At 40.4% G+C, this 17014-nt stretch overlaps 1 protein-coding gene across 2 annotated transcripts in view; it reads right to left on the reverse strand.

Moving 5' to 3' along the window:
* The window catches only part of slc12a2 (solute carrier family 12 member 2), a 68901-nt gene that overhangs the window by 32655 nt on the left and 19232 nt on the right, over positions 1–17014 (reverse strand). For both annotated transcript variants that reach the window (XM_076757254.1, XM_076757253.1), the window contains exons 2-13: positions 12647–12766; positions 10887–10962; positions 9386–9481; positions 4893–5032; positions 3997–4107; positions 3751–3859; positions 3511–3635; positions 3109–3193; positions 2847–3007; positions 2616–2723; positions 2354–2477; positions 1761–1862 (exon numbers count right to left, since the gene is read on the reverse strand). In XM_076757254.1, the coding sequence (XP_076613369.1) occupies positions 1761–1862; positions 2354–2477; positions 2616–2723; positions 2847–3007; positions 3109–3193; positions 3511–3635; positions 3751–3859; positions 3997–4107; positions 4893–5032; positions 9386–9481; positions 10887–10962; positions 12647–12766 (1357 nt within the window). The remainder of the gene's footprint in view (positions 1–1760; positions 1863–2353; positions 2478–2615; positions 2724–2846; positions 3008–3108; positions 3194–3510; positions 3636–3750; positions 3860–3996; positions 4108–4892; positions 5033–9385; positions 9482–10886; positions 10963–12646; positions 12767–17014) is intronic.

The following is a 17014-nucleotide window of genomic DNA, read 5'->3' on the forward strand; positions in this document are numbered from 1 at the left end:
ATTGTATCGGATACCTCAAGACCTGGACAAATAATCTATCTGCATAGATGAATAGCACTGGAGGCAATTGAGAATGCTTTTCTATAATTTTGGTGAACTGACCCTTTAAAGAACAAAAAAAACAGCAAATATATAGGGTAGCATTTTTTTTGTATGCTGTACATCACCTCTGACAAGCTAATGACATATTCAGACATGTAGATCTACATGAGCAGAGATCTCTCCTCACTTTCATGTAAACTGACAATACCTCGTTTGTGTCAGGCAGGAACCTTACAGCTCCTGATGCATTTGTCAGTAAACAGCAAAGCCAAACAAAACAACACTGAAATAACGTACTGTTCATTTACAAGGGCTTCAACATGCTTTCAATTGAACACAACTGTCATTTCCAATTGCTACCCAGTGAATCATATAAAATGACTCAGTAGTCAGTAATGCAGACCTGCACACTTCTGTAGAAACATATTTCAATGCAACAACATAGTGATTGAGTGACTGAAGGAAAATGGGGGGTGACTTGGGGGAATTTGATTAATGTCCTTTCTAAGAACATTACATTATACAGTAATAAGGAAGTAGGGAGCAATTTGTATCAGTGAATTTTTTCTTTCGTTTTGACAGAAAATACATCATCATTCATTAAAAATCCACTATGTCACAAACTCTTTTAAGATTTCTTCCTCAAACTACTGAGTCTGATGCTTGACCAGGCTTATTAAACTATCAGAGGAAACACAGAGAATCTGAGAAATAAGCTTTGATTTTTGGTAGCATGTTAAAGCTGCTTGAAAAAGGTTTTTTTTATTTTTTTCTTTGTCCCTAAAAGTTCTCTGAATAACTGAAGTTTAATCCTACAGTTTCATAACAACTGAGAACTCCATGTGCTGATAAAGGCTTTGAAAGCTCAGGAACAAGTGAGTAAGCAAACTTTAAGTCACAACTGTTTGAGGAGCTTTTTACAAATTATAAAGATCATTGATTTACACGCCTTATATCTGCGTGTGTGTATGTGTGCAGTATGTTTTCATTGCTAGCAACTACGTATCAATGGATTCATTTGTCATACCTGAATACCGAACTTCATGTTAAGTGTGTTTTTGTTTAGATGACTCAATGAAGGAGTAATTTGTAATTTTCAGCAACGATAAATAGACATGGTATTTTGTAATTGTGTTGTTTTCAGTGTGAACTTTAATTGAAGCTAAAACTGTTCAACCCAAAGGCCACTTAATTGATATTACCAAGAGTCTCTGGATTATGGCACCCAAAAGTACAACCAAAAGTAAAGTAAATGTCAATCACATAGATTTTGAAACCAAAACACTTGATTTTAATCAATCAAACAATCAGTGGACCAGCTTGCTGCTAATTTTTCGCACTGAGATTAGCTTCAGCTTCTGTTGAAAAATAGCAAACTGTGTTCACGTCACATTTACACACATTCACTCGCCCACAGATTTTCTCTTAGCTTTTCCATGGACGGTCTGATAGAGCCAGTCTTGTGAGCCCTAAGCTCTTTGAGGCACTTTAGAGCTCAGGACATGTCTAAGTGCTTCAAGTAATTCCTTTTGAAAGCTCATCATTTCCCATCACAATCATTGTTAAACAGCATTTTACTCGTGACTCTGCTATCATGGCTGCTTGTTTTTACACTCAAACAAGGTGTGTCTCTCCTGATAAGTTTCTTTGCTGTCTTAACGTCTTGATCTAGCACATCTTACATCGTATTTTCTGCCATTTGTGGATCTCGATCTTACCTGGTGAGTTAGCCAGTGATGCATGGAACACAGAGAAGTTGATCAAGGCATAGGACGCCAAGAAAAAGTTGGAGATGATGGGCGCAATTATGTTCAACTCAGCTGTAAGAAGAGAACATCAGTTAACTTAAGATGGGCCAAAAGTCAAACCTGCAATTTCCTCTAACACCACCATCAGACCATGTTCTGTACTGACATACTACTGTCAAACTTATTACTTTCAGTCTGTCAAATAGTAAGGTCTCTGAAACAGCACATCTGACAAAACTTTGTTTTAGGGGTCCATAGTTTCTTATTAATTTTCAAATGTTTTAGTAGGACGTTTTCAGGAAAGAACTAGGAAATCTGCTGCTAATTATAGGCAAATGGGAATAATTACTACCAAATTACATTGTTCCTTCCAGGAAACATCTAGGAAATGATTCTGACATTACAGATAAAACAAAGCATTAAGTTAGTTTAGTCCCACGTCATCATATTGCAGTATACTGATTGTTATTATCTCTAAGCTTTTAGGCTTTTGTTCATTGTGATCTCATACAATAACAAAGCCTAATTGTCAGAATACAAATGAGCAGTGTACGCAGGCATACCGATGAGGATGAAGGCCAGAGCGATACCGAAGGTCAGGATGTAGCCTCGCAGGGGCTCGTTGTTCTTGCCGTAGCCTTTGGCGAACATGCTCAGGCCGGGGTAGATGTTGTCCTTACATAAAGCCTGTCGAAACAGAATGTTTGCGTTGAAGTTGTTCAGAATCAAAAATTACAAAATGTGCCACAATCAAAAAGTAAATTGCTCACTGGTTATCAGTGTAACTTGTTAAGATACCTTGATGCAGTTTGGGTCGAGTCTTACCTGAAAAACTTTCGGTGCACTGACCAAAGAGGCCAGAGCTGAGGACAGAGTGGCAGAGAAGATTCCAGCAGTGATGATGGGCCCAAAACCAGAAACCAAACTCATCACCTGAAAGGAAAGTTAAATGCAGGGTAAACTGTTTGACTTTGGCAGTGAGCAACAACACAGTTATTTTAACCTCTGTTTCTGAAATGTGCATAATAACCATCTTCTGATAGGGCAGCTTCATACCTGGAAGTCATTCTGGAGGCCATAGCGGCAGGGTTCTTTACTGGTCCTACAGGAAGAGAAGTCATAGCCAAAGTTGCAGGCAGCACTCGTGCAGTTGGCCAAAAACTGAGAACTGACTGTGTCATTCACATTTCCACTGGCATCTCTCACGATGCAGGAGCCTGGTGGGAGTATTATGCGCATATTAAAAGCCTGTTCAGAAACTGTGAAAAAGTGCAGATTCTTAAAGCTGGAGAATCTCACATTTACTATAATACTGCACCTGTTGAAACAGCAACACCCAGGTAGACTATTCCTGTGATCAATATGGCCAGAAGGGTTCCTCTGGGAATGGCCAGCTGTGGGTCCTGCAACAAACAACCACAACACAGACTTAAGATTACAAGCATTCTAGACCTGCACAAATGTTTTCATTCTTATCAACAAAGAGCTTTTAGATGATGTCATCAATCCTGCGATGATGTCATCAATTGTTGCGGTTTGACGAGGAGTAGGTGTACCAGCTAAAATTGAGGTCTGACAAAGATAAGTGCCCAAGAATCTGCAGACAATTAGTTTGCTTGGTTTGCCAGCTTTAGTCAAATGTATTCCATCGGGATAAACCCCTTGATGTCTATAATCTCTTTTTCAAAGGGTGTTTTGTTAATAGTTCCAGGTGACTTACAGCAAGGTCTCCTGAAATGTTGGCTCCTGCCAGAATACCAGTGGCTGCAGGGAAGAAGATGGCGAAGACAGAGAAGAACGTTTCTCCTCGAAATTCCGGACCCATGTTTTCCCACATGATTGAAGCTGACGACGAGACAGAGTTTTAAACACAGAAAAGGCGGCAGGGTTGTGAGGTGGTACAGATGTCATTCCTGTCTTAAAAGACCCTTTCACTTGAGAAATCAGTGCGTGGTCATACCGTCATATCCAAAGAAGCCCATAGATTCCTTCGACTCGACACGAATGAAGGTCCCGATGAAGTAGTTGATGATGGCTGTGATGAGGACAACTAGCAAGAAGATCTGGGCCTACAGAGAAGCACATTAACTAGTTCATTAATTATGCATCAATCATACTGTGTGTCCTGTAGTGGGAATTCTCAGACTTAGACTTAACCATTTCTAGTAACACGCAGTATCAGAGAGGGAGGGAACTTTGTTCATACCTTGGCCTCCCATTCCATTCCTGCCACAGAGATGCCCAGGAGAAGGATTACAGTGATGGTACCGATGATTCGAATATCATTGATGTTATCTGTCATGATGGCATCTACACCCTGAAAGGCAATACAAGGAGCTGTTAAATAGAATAAAAATGAACTCCCAAAGGGGGTACACTCAAGTTCTCTGATATATTTTTTACTTGATATTGCAAAAGACAATATAATAGTTTAAACAAAAATCCAATGATGGGAAGCTTACAAATGAAACTACAATTAACATGCAGACAGTAACAGAAAAAGGTAATTCTGCAGAAAAAAAGGCTAACTTGGTGGATATTCAGTTGAGTTGTCTAACTCAGATTTCTGATGCTCATATTTTCTTCAGATGTACTAGGATGGACTTGGATGGAATGTATGTTTGCACAGAAGAGGGAATGTAGCATGTAGCATGTCGTCCCCGTGCCTGTCATGGTTAACTCTGTGTTCTCCGGTTTCCACACACAGCGCAAGGACATGCTGGTTAGCTTAATTTGCAACTCTAAAATGCCTGTAGGTGTGAATGTGAGTGGTTGTCTGTGTCTGTGTGTCAGTCCTTGGACTGACTGACAAACCTGTCCTCTCTCTCAGTGTTAGTGTCAGCTGGGATTAGCTGGGATATTGCTAATGGATGAATGAATGGACAGCCAATAAACAACCTCAGTATAGTTAACTTAAGTTAGTTAACTTGCTATATAAAGGGTGTCATATTGCTAACGTTCTCTCTTGTGCTCCAAGCTGTCTATATGGCTTAAGAAAGGTCAGGTATCCAGTAGAGCCAAAGTAATGGAACTGCACCAACAACAAGAGACACAGCAGGAATCACTAGCTGCTTTAAAGCACTAGAAGACACAGAAACTTACATCAAGAAGTTCCACTACAGTTTCAGCAAAGCCCACGACATACATGGCAACAGCCACTGCATTGGCGAAGGCAAAGATCAGACCAATAGAGCCTCCAAACTCTGGGCCCAGACTCCTTGAAATCAAGTAATATGCTCCACCTGGAAAAGAGGGTAAAAGAAAAGATATTAGTAAAAGTTAACTTACTCTTGTGAAAAGCTAGAACACATTTCATTAAATTGATAACACCATTGTTACCATTCTTTCATTAACTGTGAATATATACTGTATATACAGTAGGATGATATTGCAATATTTGCATCTGAAAGTATTGCACTGGGAAATAACAGTCAATAGTCTGTCTCTGTGAACCATAAATGTGGTACAAACTGTCAGCTGTCCAAGTAGTTAAATGGAGTTAAATGGAAATGGTAATGGACTGCATTTTCACAGCACTTTTCTAGTTTTGTCGACCACTCAAAGTACTTCACAACACAAGTCAGCATTCACCTATTCACACATGCATTGCTACACTGGTGGCAGAGGCTGCCATTCATGGTCCAACCTGCTCACCAGGAGCAACAACCATTCAACCACAGTCACACAGTGATGGCACAACATCGGGAGTAATCTGGGGTTCAGTATCTTGCCCAAGGACACTCTGATTTATGGACAACTGCTCTACTCCAGCTAGATTCATCCTCAGATCTGTGTGTTGTCTGAGCCAAATAGGGCCATCAAAGGCTTCTAATAGCACAATTGTAAATGGTCAATTATGCACTATCCTCTCTGAGTGTGGACTGTTAAAAGAACACCACAGCCACACATAGCAACAGTTGGGAGAGGCCTCCACAGCAGCCCATGTTCCACATCAAAAGGTTATTTTAGTTCCAGGATCACATATCACACTGCCAATCAGCTGTTTGAAACAGCGTGACTGACTGGGCATGGTACTCCTAATACTTGGCTCTAATCTGTACTCATAAGTCATTTTCTCATACGAAATCAAGACATTATCCGAAGTTTTCCTTTCACATGTGGCGCACAGCAGGACAATGTCGGTGTCAGCCGTGTTCTGACCTACCGGATATACTCCATAAGTGAGGGGTGGTGTTTGGGTGGAGTGTCAGTAGAGCATGGGTAGGGTGTGCCAAGACATGACTGAAACATCATCAACATGCCTACACACTCACTTACAAGGTAAAATCTGTTTAATGTCCGGTCCAACTGAATCGGCCATTGGTGTTCTCACATATAGGTCCACCGGAAGTGGGTGTTACAAGTGAGAAACCCTTACCACAATCAACAAAAAAAACCTTATTAGGTAGAATTTAACTGTTAACTGTTGTTGTATGTCTTGTTTTTGCGTCAGAAATTCACCTTCACTGCTCCAAACCCCTTATACACCTTGTCTGCAAAGTGTAAGCAGCACAGCAGCTGTGGTTGTCTGTCACCCCACATTCACATTTACACGCTCAAACACCTGAGACGCATCAGGCTGCTATGCATTAGTCTCTTTCACATACTTCGCACTGCAACCCTTAACTTATGTAGACATTATCTGAAGGAGCTGTGTCCGCAAGTCTTAAATGAGAGCCTGAGGTAAAAGGGTGTTATATGCTGTATAGATTGTAAAGCCCCTTGAGGCAAATTTGTAATTTGAGCTATATAAATAAAATGACTTGGCATGTTTGTGCAACAGGTTTAAATAATGATTTACAATGATTAAAGACATATTCCTTCCTGGTGAAAGCCAGCCTTTATGATGTCACCAGTATGTTGCATAGCACAGCTAACTGCAGAAAGAAAATAACTCACGGCTCGCCCAGAGCCAGAGAAGAAGTACAATATACTGGCAAAGTACCATTTTATTTGTACTATTATGTATACTGGCAAAGATCTATTCTGTATTGGCAGTCACATCAGTCCCATATCTGTTATTAATCACATTCAAAGGTAAACCTTTGATAAAAACAGAGTGAAGTATCTGATGAGGTAAAAGGAGCAAACAATTGACAAAAACCTTGGAAAACTGATATGGTTTGATGTGGGTTTTGATATGGTTAGAAAACAAACAGTGCTCTGGCTGACTGTATTACAGTAAGTCCTACGGCATGTGATTAAATCCACTCACACTGTGTTGGGCAGTAAAGACTTTTGTTTCACCTCACTGCCAAAACTTTAATCTTGACTTTTAAGGCCTTGCATGCTATGGCACTAGGCTACCTGGCCGAGCTTCTCAATCATTACTCACCAGCCTGTAGCTTGACCTCCTCTGACATGGCCCTGTTAGCTATTCCCCAGTCAAGGCTTGAAGGACTTAGGGCTCCAACCCTTTGGGAAAGCTTGCCTGAGGAACTCACACTAGGAAATTCCCTCCCCTCTCAAGACTAACTTTTTCTCTAACTTTGACTTTTCTTAGTTATTTTATCTCTTAATTATTTTTACTGCTATTTTGTCTTTGACTTTCCTGTTACCGTTACTGTTTTCTTTCTACTCATTTGTCCTTGGCTGTGAAGCACTTGTAACACCAGTTTTGAAAGCTGTATATAAATGAAGTTGTTATCATAATTGAGCTTGTTGACAATGGAAGCTATCAAATTCCAAACCAAGGCTATTTAAAACAGATTCACTAATCCTTTTTTAGCACAGGCCAAACATTTAAGATGACCAAGTGTCTCGTTTTTGGAAACCTGTGTGTGTCTGTGAAGAGAACCAAAGGCCACTACGAGCAGGGATAAGGAATCAAAGAAAATCAAGAACATGAAACCTTTAAACAAAAGAGCTTAACAGTTAATGTGACTCAACGCCTACATTTCTAAGACAAAATGTAAATAAAATGTACAATGTAACCACGTCTAAAACAAACGCCACTGTAACTGAAAGCGACTCTGCATTAATTACCCTCAACGGCTCCGCTTTGACATTTCACTTACATCTTACATTTCAAACACTACTCTGCAGGCAGTGAATTGAGGCCACTGTGCAAGGCTTCCCTGAAAAGTTATGAGAATGGCAGGAAAGGGAGTTGAAAGCAGGGACTAAAAAGGCTGCTAATATGGTATTGAACAGGTGATTTAAAATTAGGGAGCATAATGTACAGACGTTTGGATCATAAAACCAAGTTCTGACTGACATCAGCAAAAAAAACAACGCTCCTTTATTCATTTTATTGCACTCACTGCCAAGCAAAAGTGAATGAGGCTCAACTTTTACTGCAAAGCAATGTGTCATCATCCAGCAAGACACTGTGCTGGCCAATCAAATACATGCAAGCTGAAATTCCTGGTAAACCACTTGGTGACGTGACAGGGTAATTCTGCTGCTTACGTTCATCTTGGAGATGAAGGATAAAATGGCACAGTTATGAAATCCTGTCTCATGGTATTGTAAACTGTTATGCAGTGTTTTGGTGCCTGGTAAACCTTCAAAGTCATTGATCTATTACTCAAACCAGCCTTCCTGGATTTGGATTTCATTTCATGTTTTCAGCAGCACCTGAGCACCTGGAACACTCTGCACTCTGATCCCCAGGGAGTTCATACATTTGAAGCAGGTGTTTAAGGAGTTTACTGCTTATGAAACAGTCTCTGTTTAACACTGACGCCTTTGGATGGCCGACATAAGCAAACAAGACCATCGGGGACAAGATTGGTTGTTTCCATGCAGTTCTAAATGCCTGTGCCTGGATTCCTCGCAGAATCAGACGAAACGATTTCCAACTCCCAGACCAGAAGAGTCTGTGTTTACATTTTCCCTGGCAAAGTTTCACAGTGAGTAGCAAGTTAGCCAGTTAAGAGGAACAGGGGGAGATTTTTCTTCACATCCATCCTCCACAGCCATATTTTGTGTTTATGGCTGATGCTGAGGCAGGATCAGCAAGGAGAAAAAGAACAGAACTGACCAAAGAACAAAAAAAAAACAACAGTGATCTTGCATGAGCAAAAATACTAGGTCTAGGTTCCATCCCATGAAGCAGAAAAAAACCCTGAGTCCGTAAAGAGTTAAGATATTTGACACTACTTCTGTCTGCCTAAAAGCAGCAAAGGAATCCAATTTACAACATCTTTTCTACTTCAATTTGATTTTTTTCTTCATCTCAATATGAAACATTGAACTAATTATGAGCCCATTTTGCCCGATGCAGTGACTGAGGAATGCCTTAATACCCATGTCAGACCACCCACTCAGATCGACTTTTGCTTCCATTCGCTTCAACACAAAGTGTGCGTTTCTCCTCTCACTGAGACAAGATGTGTGTTTAACCCTTCTTCCATCTGACTTCGAATAAAGCTGCACACATAATACTACACTGTGTCTGATGACTGATGGCTGCTCATGCTGGTTAAAATCACACACGAGGATCACCTCGTTTCACACCAAACAGCAGGAAGAGGCCAAAAGAACTCTGCTGCTCCAAATAAATCACTGATCACCATAGTTTTCTGCTTTTGTGACACATTGTCTCATGACTATAGCGAGCCTATCATTCTAGAAAAGAAGGTGATGCATACCTCCCCGTACAAATCCGTTGGTGGCAATGGCAGAGGTGGAGAGGCCGGTGATGGTTGTCACTACAGTAGCCATGACGACGATCAAACAGGCGAGAGCTGCGGAAGAAAACACATGACAACCTTTACATTACACTATCTACGCTTGAATGACAAGAATGTGCAACACTGTTAACAGTTTTCTAGCTGGCCATCCAATCACTCTGAGCGCTCTGTGAAAAGTAGCAGCGCGGCCACAAGGACGAGCCGCTGCAGTCAAGTCTGCCACGCGTCACTTCGTGGTGACATTTCACATCAAAGTGGAGAATTATCAAGAAGTGCTGGGGACGTCGGGGGCGGCGGGGAGTTGTGTTGTGTGTGAAATGAGAAAGTAGCTGACACAGAGTGTTGAACGCTGGGTCTGAAATGACCACCCAGTGAGCGCCGCAGTGCTAATAAACACGGGCTGTGCTCCACACTGCTTGGTGACTTTTCTGGACAGTGATATTTGAATTTGTCACTTATGTGCAGTCTTTGTCATATCAAAGTAAAACATTGGATGTGTATCAAACAGGCCCCTGGCGGTCTGACTCTGATTTTCTAACAACAGGAAAGAAAAAAAGGGGCATTAGGGGTCGCTTGAAGTATTTTGTCACCTGGTATCTCTCGATGCAGATAGTTTTGGTTTCATGAGTCCAGGTTTGAAAGTTCTGCATCCACCCAAACACGTTCACTGCCTGAGTGAGTGTAATTTTTTCATCACAGTAGCTTCGCACTCTTCACCCAAATTACTGCAAATCATGCATACTTCACATTACCGATAATTTTAGTTTTGCATTTTCAAGCTGACATCATCTCACACTATAATCGACTGAATACAACAGTTGCCTGGAAGATGAGCCTCAACATCAAAAAATTAAGGCATGCTTTGGAAGATCAGTATGCAAGTATTGATTATTTGTAGTAAGTTGTCTAAACTGTGTAACACAATTTGTTCCTGGTTGTTAGTAGCCCTCACATTCTGACTGATTCAAAAGAGTGTGTAAGGGGCAGCAGGGCACCAGCCATTGACCACACACTGGGGCTGTAATGGTGCGATGTGACAGCTGTTCAGAAACAGGAAGGGTGAATCTTTTTCTTGAACAACAGAACTGCACCACATTAATGTTGCCGTAAAAGGTAGAGGTTTAGCTTATTGAGTGCACATGTGATGCTTTAATTGGCTCTGCCACTGTTGTCTACTCTGTTGGTTCCTTAGCATGGCATTGCAATGCAGAAAACAAAATAATCCCATGTTTTTAAAATTAACATTGAGTCTTACACCATTTACTTTTTGTGAAGCAACAGTGTTCTCATGCCTTTAACCACAGGCACATTGCACACACAACTTCCCATGTCGACAGCACAAACTCACAATTTCCTTTAGGGGACAGGACACTGGAAATATACTGAGAGCTGAAAACTACATTCTAAACAGTTAATTGTATTTAAAATTGTCAGTTCTTCATGAGTGATGTCTCCTTACCAATTCCAGCCTGACCCACGATCCATGACATGCGGATGAAGAGCATCACACCCCAAATGTTCAACATGCAGCGGACCTGCAGAGAGGAGGGCCTGTTACTGTGGGTGCATGACGGGGGACAGGTTCACGTCAACCAGACATTAGGTTTTCTATTTTCTGGCGATGATACTGCCAGGCTTTACCAACGACGGCTTCTACCATTGTTTGATATTAATAACATTTGGCTGACCTTTTAATACTTCACTGCAACACATAGCAACATGGATTTTTAAGGAATAAGATTAAAATTAAAGCTGCACGTGGCTCATATCAGCAAGAGGTAGCTGCCTAAAACACAACAACTTCACCCCCCAGATGTGCTATAAGGTCACACGCCCATTCTCTGTTGAAAAGATGGAATGCTGTCGAGCATAGATTCGTCTAAATGCAGACACAGATAACAGCTTTCAGACTGGATTTGAATATTTCTGAAGACTTAATCAAAGCAACAATAGATGTTGTACCTATTTGACTCTTAATCCACCAAGTATATTATCAGAATGAAGTCAGAATAGTTTGAGAGAGTTGCAGAGAATAACCTTTTATTAACTCTTTATCTTTTGTAATCACTGACATCTCCTGTCTTCTGATCTTGAAGGGTAACTACTTATCTTCACTTTGATCCCATACAGTTAAGACTTCTTTCTAATACTTGTGAAGGTTAAAATGATTAACCACATTATATTAACTAAAATATTTCATTTCCACCCTCTGTTGAACAGTCTTGGCAACATGAAGAGCTCTAGGTGTACAGATCATCAGCTGACCCTGACCTAGCACCTGCTTCTCCCTGCAGAGACCAGCCGAGTATTACATTTTAAGATTACCTTCAGAAAATATCCTAGACCATGTGATAAAAGCTATCAGATTCTAAGACACACAAGAATTAGGGCAAGGTTTATATTAGAGAGGAAGTGCGGACATCTTGTGTCAAAATAAATGCAGGATGATAATCTCCAGACACATTCTAACGTGAAAAATTCATCCTCTGCTGACTATACTTTCAATAAAATTAAACATGTCTCAAGTGTTGTGAATTATTTCTTCCTCAGTGGTGTAACCACGACCAAGCAAAAAAAAATCTGATCCATCAGTTATTCACACTCATGGTCCAAAATCCTTAACAGGGTGTCTTCTACTTGCACATACAGTTCAAATTATATAGTGGCACACTTCTCGCCTGTAATCCACTTCACTGAGTTTAACTCACCACTTACAGTATACTTACTTACCAACATATAAACATGACCGAGAATATGACGACAAAACGTTAAGATCAATACAGCTGACACAGCTGTCGTATTTACAGTAATGTGTAGAATGGTTGATAAAATGGACAAACAGTAAAGCCATTTCTCTCTTTGAGCATGCAAGGTGCAAAATGTAAACTCACATTTACGTTGAGTTTTGCAGCTTGTGTATTGCTAATGTTTTGTCACTCTTTTAGGGTTTCTTTCCATTTTAGAACAGCCAGTGTTACCTCAGAGTAATAGAATATATGTTTGACTGTTATACATAGTATATATACTTGAACCTTGATCAAATTTTTAATTAGTTAGTTATTAGTTTCATCTTAACTATTCAAACTTTTACAAATCCCCTGACTTCACATTGTGATTTTAACAGTGTTTGTGGGTAATTTGACTTAAAGAATAAGAAACACCTTAAAATAACTGAAAAGCAGGGCTTTGAAAAAGCATTGCATTTTGAAAGGGACTCACCAGCACTCCCTTAATCCAGCCAAACTTGACCACTCCTTTGGAATCAGCTGATTCTTTAGCAGCAGCCTCCTCAGCTGGGGTCAGCTCATCGCCATTGGCAAATCCATCCTCAAATGGCTCCTAAAAAGCAAAAAATAAAATCATGTTTACTGTTGTCCCCCATAGCCTGTTTCAAAGACATTCCAAGTCCTGGATTGTAGAACTGCCAGTAATGGTAACCTTGGAGCCAGAACACTGGAATGTGGTCAAAGGGGATGAATCCTGGGTGTTAGCTGTGGTGGGACAAGGAAGCAATCCACATGGCAGAGTATGGTAAGCTGAGACAAACGTCAATCAAGATGTCCAAAAAAAATACCGCTCTTTTTTGACCATCATACCTCTTCAATAGAACAACCATTATCAAAATCAAGTAAAAGTAAAACTAAATTAAAAATTAAAAACTGCAACAGGAAATTGTAGGACACAAATGGTTCATTTTGACTGGAAGTCGACTCAAAGCACTTTTACAACACAAGTCTACATTCGCCCATTTATTCGACGGCAGCTAAGCAACCTGCTCACACACCGATGGCACAGCATCGGGATTAGTATCTTGCCAACGATACTCTGACATACAGACTGCCGAGGTCCTGAACCACCATAAATGACATAGTAATCATGGAATAGCAATGTGATGAAACCCTCCGGCTGACAGGTCACACTTTTCTAGACAACACCAGCTCTTTAAACCAGACAGACACACAGACAGAGTATGTGTTACTGCAGCAGATAAAACACAGGAAGCCTCCCTCCTGTGCGCAGACAATGTTGTGACGTTGGTGGCCTCACTGCCAGGACTCTTTGGGTATCCAGCAGATTGTCCGTCCTGCATTTTATAGCACTTGTAATGACCTTGGGATGAATACAGGATGTCTGTACACAACTCCTTTGTGCTTATTGTGAAGCTGTCACCACATTTCCTCCCTCCACTGGCCAGGAGAATTGTACAGAAGGGTGTCAAACTAAAAAAAACTTAACAGCATGACTTCAGAACAGCTCTGACATCAGAAAAAATGAGTCATTGGTATAATTTTCATAATAATGTTATATGGTATTTAGTTAGCCCATTATCTGCAATGCTTATTGCTCCTGCTCTCAGGAGTAAAAACATAATGACAAATTTGCTTGTTCTTGGAGCCTTGCTCCTTTGAAAGCTAAAAATGTTTCATCTCCATTTTTTTTCTCTGAGAGCCATGAATGTGTTTAGCAAATGTCAAGGCAATTCAGGGCTGCACGTTCACTTTGTCTGCATGTTGCGCTGGTGTTTGAGGTCGAAAGTTTTGTAGCAGAGGCCACGAAATTGTACGCACGAGTTAAAAATGTTTGTTACCATCTCTAAAAACAACCACAAGTAGTGCAGGTCATCGCTTAAACAGGCACGTGACAGGCAACTGACAAGGCACCATCAAAACCTTAACAAGTAATGCATTCACACAAATGATTTGTGATGAATGAACATTTTGGCGGCACGAGTCAACAAATCCCTCAGGAATATCAGTGACAAATACCGGCAGACATCACCATTCTTGGGCCCTGCCTCTAGCACCACAAACCCCTTCGGGTTCAGATGGAGAGTAACCATCGACTTGTACAAAAGTTCACTCTGGAGCCCATCAACATGCTGCTAATGTTCAATACAATTCCACTGCCAACAGACACGAGTACGCACAGAGTCTATACCTGCTGTATTTTTAGAATAATGCTGTCATAATGGACTGGACATGTCAAGGGCAGGTTACATAACTCCATTAAAAAGAATGTATGTGGCAAATTGCGCTATGAAATCAAATTCTTGGAAAATGCTCACCTATTAGTAATAATATGTTATTGCTGCACGAATATGTTTACATTCCAACGGAAAAGGTGTCTTTTTACAGCAGCGTGTCATATTCAGTCAGTTTCCTTTGGAAATGGATGACCTTGGGTTTATGGATCCTCTTCCACTGTGTCATTTTACAGCAGTGGAAAGGAAGTGTGGTGATACAGCTCCGGCCTCGTCCACATCCCAAGAGATAAACACTCACTGTGTAAATTAACAGCGCCCACCCCAACAAAGCCTTTATTTGAGGATAGTTCATCAGCAATTGTTGATGTAACAGAATGTCTTGAAGATGGAACAAAGTTTATGGTAAGATAGAGGAAACATGACAGACATGTAAATGAACATCTCTGAGCAGAGAGGCTCTGTTACGCTCTGCTGGACGTATAAATAGGTGTTATAAATTATCCAAGAGAGCCGGGCCTCTGGCATGTGCCGAGCTGACCTGTGGGGGGGAAGGCTTGGGCTTAACGCATCAGTCAGCATCACTTCACCTGGGCCATCTGTCAACATGAACACCCTGCATGTGTCCCCTCAATGACTCAGCAACCCTCTGGCAATGGCAGCTAGACAGGCTGTAGAGATCCCAATCCACAACAGGGTTAGCGTCTTTTCCAAATGGATTTTTACACTGTCAAGGATGACTTTTCTCATTAGGGGTTTTATTCAGTCATGGTTTTTTAGGGTATTCTGTTCAGCTAAAGGCACAATAGTAATTACTAATAAAATCAACAAAGATACTGTAATTATGTTTTAAACTTTTAAGTAACGGTGATGTTCTGATACAGCTGCATTATTACAACTTGACTTTTTTAGCATTAAGCATAAAGAATTGTAGGGCTGCAACTAACAACTATTTTTATAATTGATTAATCTGCCAATTCATATTTCAATGAATTATCAATTGGATAAAAGGGGAAAAAAGCTACATTTGTTTATTTCCCGTAATTCAAAAACCAAAGCTTACTCCTTGTCTTACTGTTAAATAAAGCTGAATAAATGGAAACTGGGAATGCAGCCACGCACTAAAAATATATTTATTGCAGCTAATTAGCGTTCAATAAATCTGTTGTCTCCAAAAGATTTGTGTCAGTTTTGCTGGGCAAACGCACAATGGCAAGTTAACTTAAAAACAAATGTAACAGACAAAAGTACCTTCCATCTGTTTTATCTCCATTTTGTGATGGATCAGCGGAGTTAGCTTTATCGAGCATTAGCATTTAAAATAGTCTTACCCAGGGCTGGAATGGAGAGAAAATGGATGGATGGGATTACGTTTCTTTTCAAGTTAGAACCTATAATCAGGCATTTCTGCACTGTACAGTTGATCTCTGCCTCCAACGTTTTTCAAGTGCTTATCCCAGAGCCAGAGCAGACGCCATTATTTCCTTAATTCATCGCGTGAGGCACACATGGCGTGGCAGTGGCACGCGAATAGTGGCAACTGATGATATAACGGATTTTAATTGATTGAATCGATTAGTTGTTGCAGCCCTAAAGAAAAATCAGAAGATCCAAAAAAAGCAAAAAAAAACCCCAAAAGAATTACTTTTCAGGATGAAAAAAGAAAAGACATTTTGGAAAGAAGCCAGGAGGCCAGAAGCGAGCGTGGAATAGTGTAGAGTTTGACTCTTTTTCGGAGAATACCCATCCTCTGGCAATATTGGTGGTGCAGATTCCAATTAGGGTCGTTTATCAAACTTCGATACTTATGGGGCATGGAATGAAATACGTCTGTATCACAGTGAGCAGTGGAAGCTGTCATTAAATGTTTAGTAAGATTCTTAGTCCTCATTGAATAATAATTTTTGTATTAAACTTCATTCTTGTATGACTGATTGGTGTGAAACAATGATAGATTTAGAAAGTATCATTAAAGGGTTTTTTACCAAAACATTTCAAATGTGCACTCCCATACTTCCAATTATTAGCAATGAGGCTTGAAAACCCCAGCGGGAGCAAAACTATGCGAGACATGCTCCAAACCCTTTTCCTTGTCTTGTCTGAGGTACCAGAACACTGAAACTTTGCATTCCCTGTAGCAGCTGCAAACACAAATAAGACATGGGACTGAATCACTTTGATGGGGTAATGTTGCCTCAGAGCACAGCATCACTGTTAACAGTAGCAAAAGCATACAAAATGAAAATAGAATTTGTCTTGACATACACATAGGAGAATGTATAACATTTATATTTAAGGTATAATATTTTTAGAGGTATAACATTTTTAGTAGGGGACTTATGAATTTATGTATTTGGAGGGATAGAGTATATCATACCGATTACCACATGGCTCCTGCATTACCATTACAGTTACCACCTCACCCTTCCCTTTAATGGAGACAGTAAGACAATAGGCGGATGTACACCATCAGCCAGCCCTAAGGTACACATGACTAGTTCATTCCACAAAGTAAACAGTGTAAACACTCTGTTGGGATCAAACTAAATGTCAGGTATCAAACAGAAATCAGTCAGGGTAAGAATAAAATTCTTGGCAGGGGCTGT

This window comes from Chaetodon auriga, chromosome 19 (assembly GCF_051107435.1).
Source record: "Chaetodon auriga isolate fChaAug3 chromosome 19, fChaAug3.hap1, whole genome shotgun sequence".
Classification (NCBI taxonomy): domain Eukaryota; kingdom Metazoa; phylum Chordata; class Actinopteri; order Chaetodontiformes; family Chaetodontidae; genus Chaetodon; species Chaetodon auriga.